The sequence below is a fragment of the Oryza glaberrima genome, chromosome 3, assembly GCF_000147395.1.
Source record: "Oryza glaberrima chromosome 3, OglaRS2, whole genome shotgun sequence".
Classification (NCBI taxonomy): Eukaryota; Viridiplantae; Streptophyta; class Magnoliopsida; order Poales; family Poaceae; genus Oryza; species Oryza glaberrima.
In genome coordinates, this window is record NC_068328.1 from 4,233,501 (window position 1) to 4,257,076 (window position 23,576).

Below are 23,576 nucleotides of genomic sequence, written 5' to 3' on the forward strand. Positions count from 1 at the left end.
TCAACAAAACTGAAAGCTTTACTGATTTTCCGATCCAGTGCACGCTAAAGGCTTGTGCATCATTGCCCTAAACTAAAAGTACTTTACTAGTGCTAACTTTTAACCCTGGGGATAATTTCGCAATCTGAAATTTTTACGTACATGAGCGAGATCTGGACGCATTTTATCGTCTTCCCAGTGGACGAGATGAGTTTGCTCCAACCTTTGCACATTCAACTGTCAGATAATGCGTTTCCAGCTCAAGATTCTAAAGCTGACATCTCACTTTTAGTCCAATCCATATGACGCAATGGAACATATCTTGCCCGCCCAAAGCATGCAGGCCTCTATTTTAATGGACGATGCATGTCAATTCATTAGTTCCCAAAAAAATCGCTCTTTGTATAATGCATGCAGATTAGCCTGAAAGTTAGATGCGATATGCTTCGCTTGTGGATTTTCCTCCCTTGGTGACATTCATCGTAGTCTTATTTTGCAGACTTTGCTTTCAAACCGGTAAGAATGGAGATATAAAAGCTTTACCTAAAAATGACTTTTGATATATTGTCCTATTTGCCTTTGTTTTTCTACGGCTTATGAACTGTACCAAGCTAGCTAGAACTTTAAGAAAAAATAGCTTATTTCCCTGTAATCGGTTGCTTTCAGCTGGAATTGCAGACACTTGATTACAGAGCCATTGACAACATGTATGGGAGTAGAATTCAGGTAACATCCAAGAACAGAAGAACTTGTTCGTTCTATTGTTATTATGTGTACGATAATAGCCAGTGACTCTCAGCACACACACATCATCATCTGGCAATCTAAAACTGTGTTATTTGTTGCAGTCTTGCAGTGCATGCACTGATCATTTGGCGATGCAGGCATGCCATCCAGCTGTTTCCTCTCAGTTTTAGTTTCCAGCCATCACTTGGAGCTGAAGAGTGACAACCTGCCACATGCAAAATCAATCAGTAAACAACTCATCATCTGAACCTGAATGTTCATCATCGAACTAACCTCTGTTGTTTCTTGACACATAAATTCAGGTAGGAGTTGGAACTGAAAGTATGGGAGAACTCACCCGAGCCTGAGAGATGTATCAGAGCTGTAGTCGTTGTCGGGTGGAGGTCGCGGGTAAGAAGCATTGGTGACAGATTCAGACGACTGCCCTTCCTCGTACACGATTTCTGAATCAGGCCCAGGCTGCATCTCCTCCATTCTTGACATCCTGGACACCTGCAGCTTCAGATCGTCGTTTAATCAAATGAACGAGCAGAGCAAGCATAGAGAGAAAGTTTTCTTTTTAGATAATGGAAAATGGTTCACATCTCCGAGCCTCTGTCGAGTTTCGACAGGGCAGATAAAATTAAGGGTACTTACTTGCTCCTTCAGCCTTAAATTCTCCTCTATCAATTGCATCCTCTGTTTGATCACACAAATGGAGCAGTTTTGTGATGAGAAAGAGAAATCAAGATCTAACAGAAGATAATTAATTTCAGCTGCATTTCAGTTTCGCTCTGTAGCTGTGTACTGAAGCTGGAGATTGGCCAAAATATCATGCTCTTACCTTTCGTTCCAGTCCATCGATCTCATCCAGAATTTTCTTGCTCTGAAGAAGAACATGATCAAAGATCACGGTGTGCAACATTGCAACTACGTACGTCCAATGGACTGTCTCATGTTGCTGTGCGTACCTTGGTCTTGAGAACAGAGCCTAGACCGAACTCGAGGCTCTTCTCTAGCTCCTGCAGCTGTTCCACATTCAGCCTGTGCAGCTCCTCTCCTCTCATCTGCCTGCAGGAACACACAAGGGAATTAATGGCCACATATACTAGCTGAACCATCCTGTGAATCCACAGAATTAGACAGTACTACAACTCTTGAAATAGTGTAATCTTATGTAGCATTTAATTTCTCTCTGAAAAGTAATAGTACTCAGTAACTGTATATAGGTCCTGTATGGGGAGTTTTTACAGCTGTATATATATAGTTTTCACGTAATCTCCACCTCCCCAAGCAGTTCATTTCAGATTCTCAGATTCTCTAAGAATATGTAGTTATAGGAAGTCCAGTTTTCTCAGCAGCTAGCTACTAGCCGCTTCTCAGAATCTCCAGCTCCCCGAACAAAGTCTATATATAGTTATAAGTATGTACCTCAGCCTAAGGCTAGTTTCTGCAAGCTCCTCCTTTAGTCTGGCACAAGTACTGCTGTCCTCCCCCTACCAGATGACATGAATAAAAGCAGTTAGGGATACATGTACTATTTCTTGCTTGTATGATGATAAACGATATGCAATGTTCAGAGAAGTACCACTAGCAACAGTTGCTTAAGAACTGACTAATTAATTAAGGTCCACACTAATTCTTTCTAGAAAGTTGAGTGATATGAGAGGGTATATCGATCATCAACATCACATATAGCTGTTGCATTTCTCTTTTGTAATACAAGTGAAAGTATTTTCAGCTTACTTGTAAGTCGAGTTGAGAAGGTTCTGCTCTCTGAAGTGTCTTGGAATGCGAGTTGTACCGGTCAATAATCTGTTTCATGCTTCATCAATGTATATATAGAAAACAAAGTTAGACAGAGTTGGATGTTTGTAGAGCTAGCTAAGGTTTGTAATGTTGAATCCAAACGTTTTCATCAAGATGCTAGTAGTACCAAATATTGTTAGGTAGTTCTTCTAGGCCCTTCAAAATACAATTGCTTCTGAACTACCATATTGGAAGGATATGAATGTTCTGAACTACCATATTGATTGTTTCAGAGAACGAGAAGAAGAAAATACAATTTGCTTCTGTGAAGAGGTAAGCCACGCGTAGCTTGTTCTGTGGCCATCAATATTTCATGCATGGACCATGCATGCATGACATGGCACAGGCAGCAGGAATAGTAGAAGTCTAGAAGACGAAGACACATGACTATATCTTATGGTTCTTGTTATGTATTATGACATGATGAACTAGTACTATATCTTATGGCTCTTTTCAAACAAAGGAAATTTAAATAAATTTTATAAAGTTGAGAAAACCCTATATATATGTCTAATCGGAACGAAGGAATAGTCATTCCAAATTCCTATGAAATTCCTTATGGTTGGCTCGAATCATAGGGATATTAGAGAACTTTTAACTTGAGGTCCAATCTTTTAGAAAATATTCTTTGCATCTATCTATCTTCCAATAATTATATTATGTTTTTTCTATATATGCTCCATTTAAGCAGTCATTTCTGTTGTTTTCTTGTTTTTTTTTCTTTTATCTCTCTCTGTGTGTGTGATTAATGGTTTCATGTTTATACATGTAGACTAGTAGTAGTGCTAGCCAAGTTTAATAATAGAGATGTCTACCGCCTTTAATTTTATCCCTCATATCTCCTCATCGATTCGATCAGGAGGTGTATATATATATAAAACATGTGTACTACCTTCATCTTAAGAGATTTTGCCCATATATATATCTACATAAGCAAAATCTTTTGTGTTTAGAGACAAAGGTAGTACAATATATCTCATCCATAATACACAAACTCTAATGTTATTTATTTGTTTACTATCACACTAGTATTTGCACTTTTTAAATTATGTAGAGGCTGCTTTTTATACTGAGAGATTGTTCGTTCTCTCTCTCCTCACTTACCCCACACTCATCACCAAATGCCACATAACACTGTTAAAAGACAACACTTGAGTCTTATAAGCACGATCTTGAGTTTTATTATACTTGCTCTTATGTACGTACTGCTTCTAATTCCATAATTATCATATTTGACTAGAACTTTAACAATTTTAAATACTTAGCTTAAAAAAACACTGGAACATAGATTAGTTTTAAAAAGTACTTTAATAAAATTAAATATCTACTTATATTTTTATATATTATAATTGAAAATATATTTGGACAAACTCTGATAGCGGTACGTAAGCTCAGGGATCCATTTGATTGGATTGGTCAATCTTTTTCTCGCTACCAGGCCAATTGGTATGCACACTCTCTATATCCATGCATGCTGATAGATCATGTCATGCACTGGCAAATAGTGTAAGTGATGTACATGAAAAGAATAGATCGACTAGCTAGTTTTCTGTCGTCGCTTGTGGAGAAAAAAAAAACAAACAATTAACAGTCGCAAACCTATCACTTTGGAGAATCCCATATATGTGTGCTACTATCAGCGGTCGTTTCGTTTGACAGCTCTAGCTTAATTAGTTACCCCGAATACAAAGATTGAATAATGACGTTAGTTTAATAATTTATACTTTCCGTTGTTTAAACACTTAACAAGTTTAGATTGGTTGTATTTTTGCTTGATTTTGCCATGTGTTAATTAACACTGTAAACATTCTGGTATATATATGTGGGGTATCAGTTAACAACACTCTTGACATTAGATATATATATGCACTTCTTTCCATGTGATTAGTTCATAACACAAAACGATCAACACAGTACGTACCCTCATGTTACGACATATAATTAGGACTAAATTTGTTTGCATATATGTATACACAATGGTTAGAACCATCAGTAACCCAAGTTCAGTTGACAAATTAATTAGACTGTATACCGATATATACCATATCCATTAAAAATAATTTGAGTTAAATAGTTGTTAGTTTTCATTAAGTTGCCTAGCTATGTTTGACCAACAATATTTTTAAGAAATCTAGTTAGTATTTAGCATCAAAGTTATACCATTAGATTTGTAATAAAAAAATAATTTATGAATGCGTTGGACTTAAACCTTTTTATGTTGAAGTTGCTTAAAAATAATGGTCAGTTTAAGCACGCTCGGTTAAAACTAACAACTATTCGTGACAAAAGCAACAGAATTGAATATATATATATATATATATATATATATATATATATATATATATATATTACTCATGCATGAAGAATATGTAATTGTCATGACAAATCTGCTGCTGATCTCTGAAAGCTGTAATAATTAATTTCAGTATATATATGCATGTACAAACTACATGCCTTCTTATTCCTGCTTTAATGAAGAAAATAATATCGATGAGCTTAACTAAAACCAGATGGTTTTTACGAGTTAAAATTTCAACAAAAAACTTTGAACGATATATAGTCTGTTTCCTGATAAGCGTCCAGGGTGTTGTCTACAAGATCTAATTAATTAAAATAGTGATGTCAAAAGCAATATAATGTAACAAACGTGGAAAGAACGGCAGTGTCAAGAAATTAGCAGAGAAGATACTTGGAAGTCCACTGAGCTTGTAGAAAAAGATGGAGAAAGATGCAGTTTTATGAGAAGATCCAACCAGAAGCAATAATGTAGATATGGTTATCTATATGTATAACAACTGCACATCAAATCATGCGAGAACAGGGTAAGTTTGCCACGAGTGCTTTCACACATGCATGCAAAACCTGTCCTACTTTAGTTTTTTTTTTCCCAAGAAAATCTGCTATTTATCTCTGGTCATCCAGTCCAAAAGAGAGAAAACACCCCTCTCTGCCGAGTCTCTTCCATACGGTCTTAAATTAACTGAATAAGATTGCTGACTTCAAGAGTGAAAAAAAAAACTATATATATATATATATATATATATATATATATATATATATATATATATATATAGCCGTGTGCCTATCGGTGTAAATTAACCATTTTCATTATAAAAAATGGGTCGAGTGAAAGATAGAAGAGAACACGACATAAGTGCTAAACAATATTACAAATTAAGCGCACTATGGAGCTATAATTAATAACATCATATACAGAGAGCTCTATTTAAGAAGCTGGGACATTTTTTTCCTGGGAATTAAAGAACATTCCCTAGAAGAACATATTACATTACTCATCTAGAAGAAAATGAATCAAAGCGCCGAACAATCAAAAGCATTTTGTAGAATCAGAGAAAGCAAAAGACAAAGACAAAACTGTTGTAGGATTGAAAGAATTTTACACAGTACACACACTAGCGAATTCTATATAAACCAAAGACAAAACTGTTTTAAGATTGAAAGAGCCGATGATGAGAAAAAATATACACATCTATCACTGTTGTGTATATGGAGTATATCCAAGAAAAAAGAGCTGACCGAAAATCCGAAATTGGAAAGCCATGACCTCAATCTCAACTCCTCAACTGAACAACTCAATTAGAAGCACGATAAACTAGAATTTTATGTTTATTATGATAAATTTTATACTAATTAAACACGCCAAAATGAAGAACGTAACTTACCGGCAAATCAATTAGGGCAATTTCAGAAGAAAAAAGAAACCCTGATCGATCGACAAAGAGCCCTAACAATAGTACGATATTCCAAGAACCGACAGAGAGATCATCACCCAGATCGAGATTTAATTGCAAGCAAATTAAACAGAAATAACTGCGAGCGAGCGAAGGAGACGCCGGCGAGGAAGAGAGAAGCATATATGTGTTGGTGTGTGTATAACTGTATATACATGCATACCTGGTGCTGGCGAATTGGAAGAGCTTGCCGGTGGCGGAGAAGACGACGAGCCCGACCTCGGCGTCGCAGAGGATGGAGAGCTCCTCGGCCTTCTTGAACAGCCCCCTCCTCCGCTTCGAGAAGGTCACCTGCCTCGCCGCCAGGTTGTCGATCCTCCGTATCGCTATCCTCTCCCTCTTCCCCGTCGCCGCCCTCCCCTCCCCCTCCCCCCTTCCCCCGCCACCGCCGCCGCCAGCCATATCAGATCACACACCAATTCACCACCGCCGCCGCAAAATCGGGGAGGATCGATCAGACGAAACAACCAAAACCCTAGCCGCTAACCGCACCAGCCAAACCAGCCGCGAGATACGCGGCGCCGCAGATCTATGGCTGCGGCGGCGGCCACTCCCGCTACTACTACTACTTATGGAAGAAAAAGGCAGGGAGGAAGGGAGCAATGGAGACCACCACCAATGGAAGCGAAGCGAAGGAGGCGAGAGAGAAAGAGAGGAAACAGGAGCAGGGAGGTAGGGCTAGCCTATAGCACTGCAGCAGGGGTAGGGGTAGGAGTAGGAGTAGGACGACTCCTACTTTTTATGGCAAAGGCTTTCAAGTGGTGGAGCCACAGGGACGGAGGCAGGTTTCCGCCACGAGGTGGTCAGGACTCAGGCCCGTTTAGATCCCAACTTAAAATTTTTTACCATATCATATCGAACTTTTGAACACCTCTATAAAGTTTTAAATATAGGTTTAGAAAAAAAAACTAATTGTACATATTACGACTAATTTGTGAAACGAATCTTTTAAGCCTAATTGCTCTATGATTTAATAATGTGGTACTACAGTAAATATTTGCTAATGACGGATTAATTAGGTTTAATAAATTCATCTCGCGGTTTATTGATGGATTATGTAATTAGTTTCTTTATTAGAGCCCGAACACCCTATACAACACCATAATACAATATTCGATGTGACACGCCAAAACTTTACAACTGTGGATCTAAACATCCCCTCGGGACGCAGGGACTAGTGTACCCTCCGTCCACGCCATTGCCCCTGCAACTTTTGACATTTTGAAAGGTCACATAGGTCTGGGTTCTAGAGCCTTCGGAACTATTTCGAAGAGCTTAAAATTTTGAGAATTATTCACTTCGTTAAAAAAAAAATCAATCACATCAAATAGGTTTAACTAAGTTAGTGGTTTTTTTTACAGATGGAGTAATTATACTCTTTCTATTAAAAGAAAATCTATAGGTTCATATTCATCCGTAGAGTTGAATTCTTTTTTGACATATGGAGTACTCCCTGATTCGTCAAAAAAAAAAGACAATTTAGGAGGAGATGTGGATAGGGAGCATTTGATAGCCATCTTCTCATAATCTAAAAAACTGGGTTTCACACCTTATACTTCTAGTTTGTTTTTTAGACTCTATGACTTCAACTTCTTAGAATCTGGACGAAATGCTTAATTGTTTGGGAAACTTCTTACTCCATCCGCCTCAAAATATAAGTATTTTTGGACCCTGACACGATTTTCGAGATGCTACTTTGCCAACAATATCTATAAAAGTAAGATGATTTAAATAAAAAGAGTTATATACTATGATAGTCTGTTTGATGATAAATCCAGTATATCATTTTTTTCATGATTGATCTTTTTTTTATTAATGGTTAAAGTTTAAAATGTTTGGGTTATCACTGTACTAAAAATACTTATATTTTAGAACAAGAGGAGTATTTTAGAAGAAACTGCAGTTGTCCCACTCCATAGGATGTGTTTAGTTCCTAAAAAAAGTTGGAAGTTTGGAAAAGTTGAAAATTTACGTGTGTAAAAAAGTTTTGGATGTGATGTGATGTGATGGAAAGTTAGAAGTTTGGGGTAGTTGGGGATGAACTAAACACGGCCTATGGCATGTTTGTAGATTCTGAAAAACAAAAGATGAGATGAGCTGAAAATAAATAGCTTCTGGCTTCTGGATTTTAGTTGTTGTACTTTTGTATATTCCTCGACTACAACTTTTTAGTTGACAGTTGTTAAAGGGCCTAGAAATATATTACAGAATTCTCCAAATTCTAAGAAGTAACGAGTGAGAACCTAGAAGAAATCGTAGCTGTTAGAGGCTCCTCAAATTAAACAGATCCTTTGACAGCTACAGTCACTACTACGTAACTCATTTTGCCAGACGCGGATATCTATTTTTCCGTGCGGTCATTTGGATCGCCTACACACCGCTGTCTGTAAAAATCAGTATTTTCGCGTGCGGACGGAAGGACTGCCGTGCGGTCATACTATACCACCCGCACGAAATAAAAAAAAACCAAAAAAAAAGAAAAATCGTCGCCCGCCCGCTGGCCCGCAAGCGAACCGGCCGCTGCAACTCGTCGTCGACATCGTCGCGCCCGCCGCCGACCCTCACCGCCGTGGGGGACGGCCGCCGCCGCCGGATCCGGGCGCGTGGGGGCTGGTTGCCGTCGGCCCTCGCCGCCGCCGCCTCGCCGCACCCACCCGGTCGTCGCCTCGCGAAAGTAGGGAGAGGAGAGCCCTCCCTCCTCCTCCTCCTCGTCGTCGTCGTCATTGTGGTCGCCGCCGTCGTCGCCCTCGAGCGGGGAAGGGCGGGAGAGGGACGCTGCCGTCGGATCCGGGCGGGGATGGCCGCGGGCCGCCCGTCATTGCCCGCCCTCCCGCCCACCGGATCCGCCGCCCGTGCGTTCCCATCGCCACCGGGGAGGGGAGGAGCCGCGGCCGCCGGTCGTCGCCCTCCCGTCCACCGGATCCACCGCCCGCGCGCTCCCGTCGCCGCCGGGGAGGGAAGAGGGAGGGGAGGAGCCGCGGCTCCTCGCCCGTCATCGCCCGCCAGCGCGCTGGAGTTGCTGCCGGGGAGGGAAGGGGAGGAGCCGCGAGCCGCCCATCCCGTCTACGCCAGCCGCCGCCTCCCCACGTCCGCCCGCCGCCGCCGAGCTCACCGCCGTCCCGCCTGTGGGCTGTGGAGAAGGAGGCAACTGAAGAAGAAGGTGAGAGAAAGAGGGAGGAAAATGAGTGGAGGAGAAGGAAGGTGAGAAGATAAGGGAGAGAGAGAGAGGAGAGAAGGAGCCGCGGGGAGAGAGACGAAAATTTTGAATAGGATGGGAGGGACGGCTATTTTTCCGTGCGGGTGGATTAGGAGGCCCGCACGCGAAAATAGGGTTATTTTCACGTGCGGGCCTGTTAAGTCACCTGCACACAAAAATTGATTTTTGTGTGCGGGCGACGCTCCCACCATTTTTCCGTGCAGTCTGACTTACGGACCGCATGGAAACAAAATGGGGTGGTGTCTAGGATAATCAATCCTGTAGTAGTGAGTTTCTTCTGAAATGTTTGGTCCTAAAAAATATAAGCTACCGAAAACTCCGTAATCTACAAAATGAGCTACTGAAGAATAAAAGTAACTCCCTTCGTCCTATAATAAAATTTAGGAGTAAGTTTCATTCATTTATCTTAAAATAAGTTTATTTTTAATAATCATTACATCAAAATTCATGAAAATTAAAAAAAATATCGGAAGCAGATAAAGTACTGGAAAATGACTGTATTAGGATTTAATAAATATGGTATTCTGTTTTAAGCTTTATGCTCCCTCCGTCCCAAAATATAACAATTTTTAGCCATCAGGATTTGTCTCAAAATATAACAACTTCTGCACCAATATTCTCTTTCCAACCAATCACAACCCTCAATCACTCACTTCTACTTACTTTCTTAATAACCGTGTCCAGCCCTAAAACTTCTTAGGACCTGTTTGGTTGGTGAAATGAAAATTTTTAGGTGTCACATCGGACATTTGACCGGATGTTGGAAGTGGTTTTCGGACACGAATAAAAAAACTAATTTCGTAACTCGTCTGAAAACCGCGAGACGAATCTTTTGAGCCTAATTAAGCCGTCATTAGTACACGTGGGTTACTGTAGCACTTTTATGCCTAATCATGGACTAATTAGTCTTAAAAGATTCGTCTCGCGATTTACATGCAAACTGTGCAATTAGTTTTTCTTTTTATCTATATTTAATGCTACATACATGTGTCTAAAGATTTGATGTGATGTTTTTGGGAACTCAATAGCCCCTTATATTCTAGGACGGAGGGAGTATTGATATATGTAGAAAATTAAATTTATTTTAGGATGGAGGGATTAAAAGAATCAACTCTTAGGCTGTGTTTAGTTCACACTGAAGTTTGAAAGTTTAGTTGAAATTGGTACGATGTGATAGAAAAGTTGTGTGTGTATGAAAGGTTTGATGTGATGGAAAGTTAGAAGTTTGGAAAAAGAAAACTTTGGAACTATTAGGCCCGTTTAGTTTCCCAAAAACATCACATCGAATCTTTGGACACATGCATAAAACATTAAATATAGATAAATGAAAAAACTAATTGCACAGTTAGGGAGGAATTCGTGAGATAAATCTTTTAAGTCTAATTAGTCCATAATTAGCCATAAGTGCTACAGTAACCTACAAGTGCTAATGACGGATTAATTAGGCTCAAAAGAGTCGTCTCGCGGTTTCCAGGCGAGTTATGAAATTAGTTTTTTCATTCGTGTCCAAAAACTCCTTCCGACATCCGGTCAAACGTCCTAAACATAGCCATGAGAGAGGAGAGAGGAGGGGAAGGGGGGGGGGGTGGAAGAGGGGTACGTTGGCATCAGTCGGTCCATCGTCCGTCCATTGATGAGCTTTTGTAGAGTAGCTAGGGGTAGGAGTATCCTATTTTGAGCTCTCGCCGAAGAAAACTGTTTTGGGTGGTTTTTCTCGGGAGGATGGAGGAAGGAATCGAGGAACAGGGAGGTCAGGAGGGACAACGTACTGACCGATGGATTGATGCGTGGACGATGCAGTAGCTAGGCGGTGTGATGAGGTGTTGCCGTGTTGGAGCCTTGGAAGACGGGTTGGTGGAGTGTTGCAAACAAATTTAGGAGTAGGTGGTTCGTTCAGGTCACCGTTTATCAATAAATATTATCGTCACGTTTATTTAAGTTGAAATGATTAAATTCTTAATCACATGTTAGCAAGGCTAACATGATCTTGATACACGTTTTATGTTACTAATAACGCGTGAGATCCAATTTACTACTAACTGCGACCACAACCAAACAACTGCTAATAAGATTAAACTCACCTAATTTTAGGGGTGGTAAATTGTGACCTGGTAACCAAACACCCACCTGTTATATAGCAGGCCAAATGGGTGGCTTAACCTAACACGCCACATCACCTATATTGGACCGTGCCATGTCGGCCCACATGTCAAGACCACAGTCTAAGGTGGTGCCGTATCGTGCTCGGGCGACGCGGTTACTGTTACGGTCAATGGACCGGTGAAAAATAAAAGAAAAATGTGGAGATGCAACCACACTATATAAGGAAGGAAGGATATATATGATTCAATTTTGCTATATATTTGTTGACAAATTTTCTTCTAAAAATTTAACAGATGTAATTACAGTACAATCACAGTGTAATTATATTGTAACTTGCATGTAATTACACTGTAACTATAATATAACTTGTATGTAACTTTCAAAAATCTCTCCGTAACATGTTATTTCGGTAAAATCGAGGTGTGGGAACAAATCCTTTCATATACGTGTGTACTGTGATCTTTTTATTCGTCACTAGAACAAATCTTGTAATAGATCTAACGATTCAAAATTATGTGAAAGTTGTATACAAGTTACACTGTAGTTACATGCAAGTTACAGTGTAATTACACTGTGATTGTACTATAATTAAATCTATTAATTTTTTAAAAGATAATTTATCGATAAATATATATGTGGTTCCTGTATGATTAACATGGATCAACACTAAAATTAGTATAGTTATAAGATTGCATAGCTTACGGTGGGTTGCGACTTACGAATGATACTCAGCATATACCAGAGAGAATCACACTAGAGAGCTGATAAAATTAATCTCGCGCTTTCGTTAACGATCGCCCCTTCGATCTGAGATTGTCTCCGGAGGAATTGATGCTCCTATCGTGTCCTTACAAGATCAAGGTCAATCGATCGAATATTGATCGGTCGTACGTGTGCCGCCGTGGTTTTATGGTGTTTAATCGACGGCGCCGTACTTAGCTTACTAGCTAGCTCTAATTACCTACGCTGTCTCCCTCACCGGGCACTACGACTCACTTCCCACTTCCCCCTCAGCCTTGATCTCGATATTTGATTGTGCCGTCAACTCCAACATCACCTTGATCGAACGATTTCCCACAACTCAACTTCTTCGAGATCACCATGATTGAACGATCTCCGAGCTGCTTCACAACTCCACTCGATTTAGACTATGCTCGTGAGATCAGATTGAGCTAAATCCCTGATAAACATGTCATAAACACACATCTAGTGATGATTGGACGACACTTTCTTAATAATGAAAACATTCGCTGAAATTCTCTACCGATCAAGCATCATTTTTCGTATAAATAATATATATGTTTTTGATTTTTTTAGTCAAATAGAAATTTTGTTTTTTCTATTCACTTTTAAACACCATATTTCTATCGTAATTCTCCCTCCGTTTCAAAATGTTTGACACTGTTAACTTTTTAGCACATGTTTGACCGTTCGTCTTATTCAAAAACTTCTGTCAGATATGTAAAATTATATGCCTACATAAAAATATATTTAACAATGAATCAAATGATAGGAAAAGAATTAATAATTACTTAAATTTTTTTGAATAAGATGAACGATCAAACATGTGATAAAAAGTCAACGGCGGCCAACATTTCGAAACGGAGGGAGTAATAAATTGCTAATATGATCAATTGTTCGACTGACCGAAAATCGTTTCGAACAAATGCTACCGTTCTCGACGTTTTGGACCACTTCTCCCTACACATTCTCCTATCCGGGCCCAGTGATGCAAACACAAACAAAACCCAAGTCGCAGAGGTTCACGGCCCAACAGAAAGCCCACCTATCCTCTCCCCACGGCCCAGTCCGCGTCCGACTCCGCGTCGCCTCTCGCCTCCTCTCTCTCTTCTTCTTCTCCCCCAAATCCCAATTGCTTATTCTCCTTCGACAAGCCGGCCACCGTCCATCGCTGCTTCGCTTGCTCCCACCCGAAGCAACGCGAACGCGACGCGCTCCCCTCCCCGCCACCTCGCGGCGGCGAGACCAGGCCTCCGCGACCCTCGCCGGCCGTCCCTGAGCGCCGCCCGCACCGGCAACTCGGTTTCGAGGCTGATCTCGGCAGGTTTGTGTCTGCCCTCGATCCAAAACCGGTGCTGTGGTTTGTTTCACGATCCCGTTAAAGTTGTCGAATCCGTTCGGCGATTGTGATTCAGGTAGAGGAATTAGTTTTGCAAGACAGGTTTTACAAGGAATTTTTTTTTTTGGGGGGGGGGGGGGGGGGGGGGGGAGTGGGGGACACGTTTTTATGCTGTTGTTCTGATGACTTCTTGAAAGTCACACCCAAGTTAGTTAGTTATCAGCAGCTCATGGTAATCTTCAGTGATGGATTAACCGCTCTACGGTATCTAGGCAATTTGAGAGTAGAAGCAAGCCGTAGCCTACAGAACATTTTGCCATCCAAATGCTTGGCATTTTGATTTGATTACGCAGGCAGTAATTTTGGAGTAGAAAACGCGTCCTACCGAACATGAGACTTATCACAAGTATATCGTTTTTTGACAATAGTCAATAGGAACTCTGCGTTGAGGGGTTTGATTTCAATTTGTTCTAGATTTGATCCATTCTTCTTCCTTTTATTTTTCTGATGCAACCAACAATTAGTCTGGCATTGGCGTTAGCGATTACCATCTACTAGTTATTTTCCGTTAGAATCTATATGCATGTACAGCTTATTGATTACCACCAACTGTTGGAACATATGTAACCTGCTTCTTTTTATGCAGATTGCTCTAGTACAATGAGCTGGAGATTTCCTCTTTTTGGGTATGTTATTTTTACTGAAAGCAATACTTTTTTCGTTTGTTCTTCTTATGTCTGTTCCTAACCTTTCCTCGCATAGCATTTGTATTCTATAAACTGAGGTTCCTCTTTTATTTGGTAGAAAGTATTGTATTTGTTGATCAGTGCCAGCCAGCAGGCTTGATGTGATTCGTAATCCTTAGTTTCTTTCTATACTAAAAAGCCTTCAGATATTGATGCTCAAAAAATTGCTTTGCTTTTGTTCCAAAAGTTTATTTTATCATCCGAACAGTGTCCACCACTCAGCTACTCTGTTATTTCTTATGGTTGGGTCTTCAGTTACGCTGAATTTAATTTTTAGCATAAGTAAATTAACGTGGCTATTTAATATGATTCACTTATTGCCTTAAGCTTTCCTGAAAAACGAGCTCCTCTGGCTTACTGTCTTTGTTTCTGCTGAATGCTTGCCAGCAGCAACTCGCAGCAGCAGCAACCTGATCCAAATTTCCAGGACAACCCTACGCAACCTTGGTACCCTCAGTCTGTAGTTGGTTCATCTTCACATCCATCCATGCCAAGCTCTTCCAATGTTGGTCCACATCAAAGAGCTTCTGATAATTCCCAGTCTTCATCGCGTGCTCAACCATCTCCAGCTGAGGCTGCAGGGATAATTGCTCGGTTAAAGGACAAAAGGTAAGCAGCTAACCTTTTTTTGATAAGTTGCTTGTAGCTTCCTGTATACGAAGTTTCATTGTATTATGCCTTATCTTATCTATACTGTGGGTTAAAATTGCAACAGCCTTGTTACTTTTTACCATGGTATTTTACATATTCTAGTGTTTATATTAGTACTAAAAGAGAGTCACTAGAATCTAACTAATAATATTAGAGTAATGAATTTTTAATTGCAATAATGATATCATGGCTGATATTCTATATTCTATCAATTGGTAATGAATGAAGAATCCCTAGCTTTTCAGAGGGCACGACAATTTGTGCAATTCAGAAGGGATGTATATAAATGCTAAAAGAAGTGATTATGTATGGTTGGGTTGCTTTTTATAATCGCCACCTTTACTACATGTGTTTTTCACACTATTCCTTGTGAGCATGCTTGGTTGGAATGCAAAACTGCTGTATATAATACTGTCCTTTTTTCTGCAGTGTTGATGAGTTGCAGAGGCTGTTGAAAGACAAAGAGGCATATAATGCTTTCTTCAATTCACTCGATCAAGTTAAAACCCAGAACAACGTAAGTTTTGTTGCTGAGTACACAGGTGTTTGAAATTTGTATTGTTGGCTCTACTTAGATGTTTCTGTATTTCCTCCAGTAGTTAAAGATACACAGGAAACTCCAAACTATATGCTCCAATTATTTTTCTTTTTCTTTTTCTGGCCTCATACTTGAGGCTTTGGGCTGTGGCACATCTCCTGTGATTTGGGCATTAATATGGGTGATTATTCTTTAATTTATATTCGGTGCTGCTTTTAACCTTAGATAGTTGACTTGTCTGAATGCTAGACCTCTTGTCAATTTGCTCACTTCTTGTTCTTTCTTAATGTTCAGTTACGCGATGAGCTTAGAAAGGAGACAGTGCAACTTGCAAGTGAGTTATTTGTGTTTCTGTTATCGGCATGCAATGCTTTTTTATTGGATTGTCTTAACTATGAAAAAGATATAAACAACTTGTTAGTTACTACTGTTTCTAAATCAAATATGGTTGGATCTTCTGAACTTACAGGAGAAAATTTGGAAAAAGAGCAACGGATCTTGGAGCTCAGGAATCAGGTTTAGTACTGTGACCTCCATCTCAGAAACTATAAGCTACTGTAGCCATGATGTTCATTGTTAAACGAACTTTAAATACAGTTAATGCTATAATAATGGATTTTGTCTGCGTTTCAAATTTTTTTCCTGAGATTCAAATCGCATTTATTATTGTGCAGTGCACCATTATAAGAACTACAGAACTAGCTGCTGCTCAAGATAGGTTGGCTGAGTTGGAAAGGCAAAAGGATGAGATTATGAGGTCATATTCTCCTGCTGCACTGCTCGACAAGCTCCAAAGTAAGGGTTCTGAACAGCTGCATCTGCATCATTTTTGTTGTGTATTTTAATAAGAGCCTGTGCTTTATTATTTGTAGTTGAATACATTATGTGAATTAGTGCACCGAATCATGGGCATGTTTTGTATGTATCTATTGTTTGCTATGAATGCACTACCCTTCTGTAACCGGCCAATGATCAGGCTAGGACTGGTACTAGCGTCATAGTGGCGTCTATGTTAGTTCCATTTCGTGAAACCTTGATTTATGCTTCTGTCATTGTTTGAAGTCCAACCATGTAATTTAATTTTTCAAACACCCAACCGCAACCGCTGACATTTTCATGAATTGCTTCGGTGCTTTCTCAGAATCGATGGCGAAGTTGGACGAGGAGTCGGAGGAGCTGCACCAGAAGTTCCTGGAGAAGGACATTGACCTCCCAACCTTTGTTCAGAAGTACAAGAAGCTCCGCGCCGCCTACCACAAGCAGGCGTTGCTCCATCTCGCCGGCAAGACCTCACTTCGCTGAAATCCATCGGCCGTCTGTAGGACGAACACCCTGTTGTATGAGTTTCCCATTTCTCCATCATTCTATTCTGTCGTGGTGTCTGTCCACTTGGCTGTTTATCAGTGCCGCTTAATATTGTAGGGCTTGTGAAAACGTCAGGGTTTGATTGCATTTGTAGATATACGATTGTATTCGCATCATGGAATTTTATGTATGATCATTTGGCTGGTGCCAACGCCAGTGAAGCATTTTGACCTGTCAGAGACACGGAAACAAATATAAATCTTGTGTTCAAATCTGAGCACGAACCAGGATTGTGCCTTGTGCAAATCTTGTACGTACAAAACTGCTCCATGCTCCATATAGTCATATCAGGCATTCCTTTTTGCTTATTTCAAAAAAAAAAAAAAGCTAGGATTGATTGAATTTGAGAGTTCCTGAATGAAAAAAAAAAAGAAGAAAACGATTGGCTTTTCCAACCCATTTGCCGCAAGCTCAAAGCATCATAACCTATGGGTTCAGAACCCATTTGCACTGCAGATGAAGTGGCAGGAAATTCAGATGAGCTGTACTACATCTGGATAAAACTGCATCCTCCCATGAGCTTTTGCACGGGATTGGATCTGATCCCTGCGACCGCATGGACGCATGCAAGCGAGGCTCGCACGTAGAACAAAACTGCATTATTAGCCGTGGATTAGAACGATCCAAGGCGAGCTTTGTCTGCAACTCTGCGTGCATCGCTAATTCGCCGCAACCCGCAAGGAACAAGGTGCCCGTGAACCTGCTCCCTTTGGAAGCATAGGGAACCAAGTGTACTCCCTCTGTTTCGTATTACAAGTCATTTAAATTTGTTCTAAATCAAACGTCTTTCAAATTAACTAAATTTTTAAAAATCGTATAAGCATTTTCAGCAAGAAACAAACTTACTTTAAAAATGTTATTCAATTATAGGTTTATAATTGATGAGATAATTTGGTACTATAGATATTCTACATTTTTTTCTACAAATATAGTTGATATTTAACATAGGACAAACCTGAAATAACTTGTAATATAAAATGGAGTAGCAAACTAACGTACAGTTGGCCTCCCGAAGATTAGCAGATATGTGTTAGATTAATATATGGAGTATAGATTTGTTCTGTTTGTGTTAGGAGGAAACAGGGGAGGGTTTTGGGCTTACTCTCACCGACAATTCGATCACGAGATAGATGCATTAATAGATGTAGGAAGATCTGTCTATGTTCCTTATCCTTGCTTCTCCTGCTAATTAATTTGCTGATAAGTGGCTAAACCTTGTACATAGCCATGGCCGGGAACGATGCTTGCCACGGATGGACGACGATCTTCGTGCTGAATTTCAGTAGCGTCCTGCACCGTTGACTGCTTGTTTGTTCGTTTGGCTGGCTGGCTTGTTGATGTTGCCTGCTTGCAAGGCACTTTTGAAGGTACAATTTGCGTTTGTCAGCTGTGCTCTCTTCTGCCAGGACGATAGGAGAGTTTTCGGACAACTGCTTGTTCTAGAATTTTAATTTCTCCTAAGCAGTTCTCACATAAATGCTAGTTACCACTGATTCGCCAAAAATAATTGTGGGTAGTTATATATATATATATATATGTTCTTAATAAATTTAAAGTCAACTTTGAAAAATAAACTACAACTACAATGAAAAAAGAAAATCAAAATGAACTCTAAGATTAATTTTTAGGTGGCAGCGGCTAATAAGTTATAGGACAAACGATGGAAGCCTCTAAGATACTTGAGTTGTAAAATCTAAAAAAAAAAAGTAAAGAAAAAAAAAGCTAAGTGTATTTTTAGATTCTCGCCAATTAGCAAGTCAATAATTCCTCTGTTCCAATATAAATACACCTAGTGCGATATGTGTTATATCTTACGACTATAAATTTGAACAAGCAACTATTTTATTTAGATTTATAGTTCTACGAATACAAATCTGGACAAATAACTATATGCGATTCGTAACATAGGATATCTCACGTTCTATCGTAGATGCATTTATATTGAGAAGAAGGTTACTTAAGCCATCTGCGCGCTGAGTACAGCAATGCACGGGCCATCCGCTCGCGGCTGTGTAGTACACTTTTTACGTGCGCACGCAATGCATGCCGAGCTGGATGGAAGGGATGGGACGTGATGCCGCTGGCTGCTCGTGAAGAAGGAACAGACGAGCAGTAGAATCCAACCCCCAAAGAAAGGAGGCCGCGGAATCACGTGTGGAGGAACGGGGATTTGTACACATTTGGATCTGTAGGCGTCACAGCACAATAGATTCACCGAGAAAATATTCATAGTCCACATCAATATTTCCCTAGCTAGTTAATAGTGAGGAAGCAAATACATGTACTGAAAGAAAATAAAAGGAGATTAATTGTGAGGAAGCAAATACATGTACTGAAAGAAAGAAAAAAAAAAGGAGATTAATTGTGAGGAAGCAAATACATGTACTGAAAGAGAGAAAAAAAAAGAGATTTAGAGGGATGTGAAATTGTGAGAGGGCTAGGGATTGAACATAAAACCTCAGAGTTGAAACCACACGCCGACTACTACTGCACTATATCAAGTGCATCTCAATTACATATACTACAGGATGAGAGTCAGAGAGTCGGACATGGCAGACATGCATATGTTACTTTGTAGGAGGAATAGGCATGTAGGTTACGTTTTATATCTTGAGAAGCAGCGGACGAGAATATGAAGAAATTGGAAAACCAACTTCTAATTTCTTATAAATTTTCTGAATTATACAAAGTTATCCTTTTAATTATGTAACTAATACAGCTATAAAAAATATGGATAAAAAAGCTAAAAGCTCCTCCTAAAAAAAAGCCTTAAATATCTTTCTAAGATACCCCTCTATAGGAAGTGTGGTTATCAACACGTACAAGCATGCGTTACTCACCAATGGATCGTGGTCCTTGAACACATCATTCGGATCACATGTTTCTGCAGACTGCAGATAATACCAGTATGCGAGCATCTACGTTGATGTTATTTGTACACATCCAAGTTAATAATTAAACAAGTTAACCTGATCGCCGGTCACAGCCAATGACCCAGAGAATAATGCAAATTAACAGTAATTATTAACAGACACTCAACGGTTGTTGATTGGTTGATAACTAAGCTAAGACACACCTGGTGATTCGTCGACAGGGTGTGATGATCCTTGTCCTTGTTGACCCGTGAAGAAGCTGTCTCAGGACGTGTCAGGAATCAAGGATTTCGTCAGGTTTTACCTGCAGTGGCCGGACAAAAACTTTGACAGGATGTGGTACAATATTCTTGCCCATCTTTGTGACTTTTGGTCGCACTCCTAGGCGTGTTTAACTTCCTTAATCTGTCTTCCTCGCTGTCTCAGCTTAACTAAGTAATTAAAAGGGTCAATTTGGTTCTGTGCATCTCACTCCACTACAATTTTGCATGTGATAAGCCAGTATTTTGCTTCTCCATAATTAATCATTGTTCTTGTGACGATTTTTGTCCAGTGAGAGATTCTTATCCCAAATAATCTTTCTACTCCAAGGGAGAAGCAGAACATTGTTCAAAAATCAAGACCTTATCATAATTTATTTACTACCACCATGAGATGATGGTTGAGGTAAATAGTAAAGCATCGAACTGTACGGCGGTGGAGTTGTGAGGGCATAATACCAACGACCAAAGTTCACATTCTTTGAGCATGTGTTAGGTTAGTCAAAAGATGCCAAGATGGTGTCCGTGTGTGCTTGGTCAAACGGTTAATTAAACTATAACCTTCGAAAAACAATTAAACTTAAGAAAACACTATATGTCTATAAGAGTATAAGCAAGTTAATCCTAAGAGCAATTCCACGGTCCTTGAGGAGGTACCATGAGGTACTAAAAATTTAGTGTAAAATTTAGTACCTCATAATACTTCATACTACCTAGGTACCAAGAGGTACCAAATTTACAATAGAAAAAGTGATACCTCATGGTACCTCCTCAAGGACCGTAAAATTGCTCTAATACTAAAGACTTATTTCTTTTTCAAATTAACGTGTTCTGTAGAAATCATCGGCGATACTATTAACTCAAATTAATATATAAATGGTCCTAAAAGCTTAAGGCCCCTTTAAATCGCAGGATTGAGAAAACGTAATAATAGAAAAAACACAAAATTTTGATATGAATGTAAGAGTAAAATAGATGATTGCAAAACATAAGAAAAACATAGCAATGACCGTTTGATTGGACTGCAGAAAAAACGCAGGAATTAGAGGAGAGATAAAAACTCAAAGGACAATTTCCATGAGGTAGAACCTCGTGTTAGATTTCCTCTAAAATTTACGTGGCATTAGACATTCTATAGGAATTTTATAGGATTCCAAAAAATTCACTCATTTGATTCAAATGGCTATATAGAAAAAATTTCTACAGGGATAAAATCCTCTAAAATTTTTATGAATTTTCTTTAAATCAAAGGAGACCTTAATAATGATGAACTTATTAGCTTATGGTATCTCTCTTTTTCGTGAGCACGTTTTTTCAAGCCAATAAATAATCTGTTTTTACAGAAACTATTTACGAAAGTTCATTTTCAAAAAATAAATATATTTCAAAATTTTTAAAATACCCATTCGTCTCTAAAAACAAGTCCAACCATAACTTACGAACCTAGATACTACTTAGATACTACTTATGTTAGAGATTTTATTTTTCTTTTGGACAGAGTACTAGAGTAGTACTTAATGATTTGAATGTGCGCTATTAGCCCGTCATGTTGTCCGTGCCGCCGTAATTAAGCTCAAACCATTCAATCGATCGGCGCCAAAGACTACAGGATCAACAGCCAGAAACCCTATATAAACCCAGCTCGCTCAGTCACAATCCTCACTCCCCTCAGTGACACTCTCTTAGCAAGCAAGCTAGCTTAGCCAGGAGAGCTCCATTGCCATGGCGGACACCACCACCATCCCTCTCCTCCTCCTCCTCCTGGCCGCCACCGTCGCCGCCGCCGCCGAGCTCTCCGTGTACCACAACGTGCACCCCTCGTCGCCGTCCCCGCTCGAGTCTATCATCGCGCTCGCCCGCGACGACGACGCCCGCCTCCTCTTCCTCTCCTCCAAGGCCGCCACCGCCGGCGTCTCCTCCGCCCCCGTCGCCTCCGGCCAGGCCCCCCCGTCCTACGTCGTCCGCGCCGGCCTCGGCTCGCCGTCGCAGCAGCTGCTGCTGGCGCTCGACACCAGCGCCGACGCGACGTGGGCGCACTGCTCGCCGTGCGGCACGTGCCCGAGCAGCAGCCTCTTCGCCCCGGCCAACTCCTCCTCCTACGCCTCCCTCCCGTGCTCCTCGTCGTGGTGCCCGCTGTTCCAGGGCCAGGCGTGCCCGGCGCCGCAGGGCGGCGGCGACGCGGCGCCGCCGCCGGCGATGCTGCCGACGTGCGCCTTCTCCAAGCCGTTCGCCGACGCGTCGTTCCAGGCGGCGCTCGCCAGCGACACGCTGAGGCTGGGCAAGGACGCCATCCCGAACTACACGTTCGGGTGCGTGAGCTCGGTGACGGGGCCGACGACGAACATGCCAAGGCAAGGGCTGCTCGGCCTCGGGCGTGGCCCCATGGCGCTGCTCTCCCAGGCCGGGAGCTTGTACAATGGCGTCTTCTCCTACTGCCTCCCGAGCTACAGGTCATACTACTTCTCCGGCTCGCTCCGGCTGGGCGCCGGCGGCGGGCAGCCGAGGAGCGTCCGGTACACGCCGATGCTGAGGAACCCGCACAGGTCGTCGCTCTACTACGTGAACGTGACGGGGCTCAGCGTGGGGCGCGCGTGGGTGAAGGTCCCCGCGGGATCGTTCGCGTTCGACGCCGCCACCGGCGCCGGCACGGTGGTGGACTCCGGCACGGTGATCACGCGGTGGACGGCGCCGGTGTACGCGGCGCTGCGGGAGGAGTTCCGGCGGCAGGTGGCGGCGCCGAGCGGGTACACGTCGCTGGGCGCGTTCGACACGTGCTTCAACACCGACGAGGTGGCCGCCGGCGGCGCCCCCGCGGTGACGGTGCACATGGACGGCGGCGTGGACCTGGCGCTGCCGATGGAGAACACGCTCATCCACAGCAGCGCCACGCCGCTGGCCTGCCTCGCCATGGCCGAGGCGCCGCAGAACGTCAACTCCGTCGTCAACGTCATCGCCAACCTGCAGCAGCAGAACATCCGGGTCGTCTTCGACGTCGCCAACTCCCGCGTCGGCTTCGCCAAGGAGTCCTGCAACTAATTCAGAATTAAGATTAATTAAGATGATCTACCGCTATCTCATCTAGAGCCAAGCTGCTGCTAGCAAATGCACGAGAACGGCTTGTGCAGTCTATGTATTCTCTTCTTTTCCCTTTCTGAAATCACGGTGTCCTCTTGTGGGTTTGTAGCTTTCCGATCTGTGCAATAAGGTATACGTGACATCAAAACTTGGTCACGGGCGCCTGTCTCATCTGTATGTGCCAATAGGGCTATATCTAGGTGATTACGTACGTACTCAGGGTTTTACCAGTGTGAATTGGTATGTTTACATCGATCTTAAAGATCTTCATCATTTGCATCGCTAGAAAAACTTCATATGAGAATACCAAATCAAGGGCAGCAATTCACAAGTATGAGTACTGAATCGATTTTTCATGTGAGCAGAATTATAGACCCAAGTTACTCATCAGAACTCACAAGA

The 23,576-nt window shown here is 41.3% G+C and overlaps 3 protein-coding genes across 5 annotated transcripts; 2 read left to right on the top strand and 1 right to left on the bottom strand.

Moving 5' to 3' along the window:
* Positions 1–601: 601 nt before the first annotated feature.
* Positions 602–6,978, bottom strand: LOC127767721 (MADS-box transcription factor 47). 2 transcript variants are annotated; one of them, XM_052293154.1, is made up of 8 exons: positions 6,430–6,978; positions 2,452–2,530; positions 2,137–2,201; positions 1,677–1,776; positions 1,550–1,591; positions 1,363–1,404; positions 1,064–1,224; positions 602–931 (listed from the first exon to the last, which is right to left on the bottom strand). In XM_052293154.1, the coding sequence occupies exons 1-8, from the start codon at positions 6,666–6,668 to the stop codon at positions 907–909; spliced, it is 753 nt and encodes a 250-aa protein (XP_052149114.1). In that variant the 5' UTR covers positions 6,669–6,978; the 3' UTR covers positions 602–906. The 2 variants fall into 2 exon arrangements, with proteins under 2 accessions (XP_052149114.1, XP_052149115.1); XM_052293155.1 differs by having other exon boundaries at positions 1,064–1,218; positions 6,430–6,977.
* Positions 6,979–13,464: 6,486 nt separating this feature from the next.
* LOC127765303 (vacuolar protein-sorting-associated protein 37 homolog 1-like) lies at positions 13,465–17,180 on the top strand. Of its 2 annotated transcripts, none has more exons than XM_052290170.1 (8): positions 13,465–13,651; positions 14,313–14,352; positions 14,800–15,021; positions 15,493–15,580; positions 15,896–15,935; positions 16,071–16,117; positions 16,276–16,396; positions 16,743–17,180. In XM_052290170.1, the coding sequence occupies exons 2-8, from the start codon at positions 14,327–14,329 to the stop codon at positions 16,901–16,903; spliced, it is 705 nt and encodes a 234-aa protein (XP_052146130.1). In that variant the 5' UTR covers positions 13,465–13,651; positions 14,313–14,326; the 3' UTR covers positions 16,904–17,180. The 2 variants fall into 2 exon arrangements, with proteins under 2 accessions (XP_052146130.1, XP_052146131.1); XM_052290171.1 differs by having other exon boundaries at positions 14,803–15,021.
* Positions 17,181–21,756: 4,576 nt separating this feature from the next.
* On the top strand, positions 21,757–23,574 carry LOC127767092 (aspartyl protease 25). Its single transcript, XM_052292314.1, has one exon. It carries the CDS (start codon positions 21,822–21,824, stop codon positions 23,133–23,135), a length of 1,314 nt encoding a protein of 437 aa, XP_052148274.1. The 5' UTR covers positions 21,757–21,821; the 3' UTR covers positions 23,136–23,574.
* Positions 23,575–23,576: the final 2 nt, after the last annotated feature.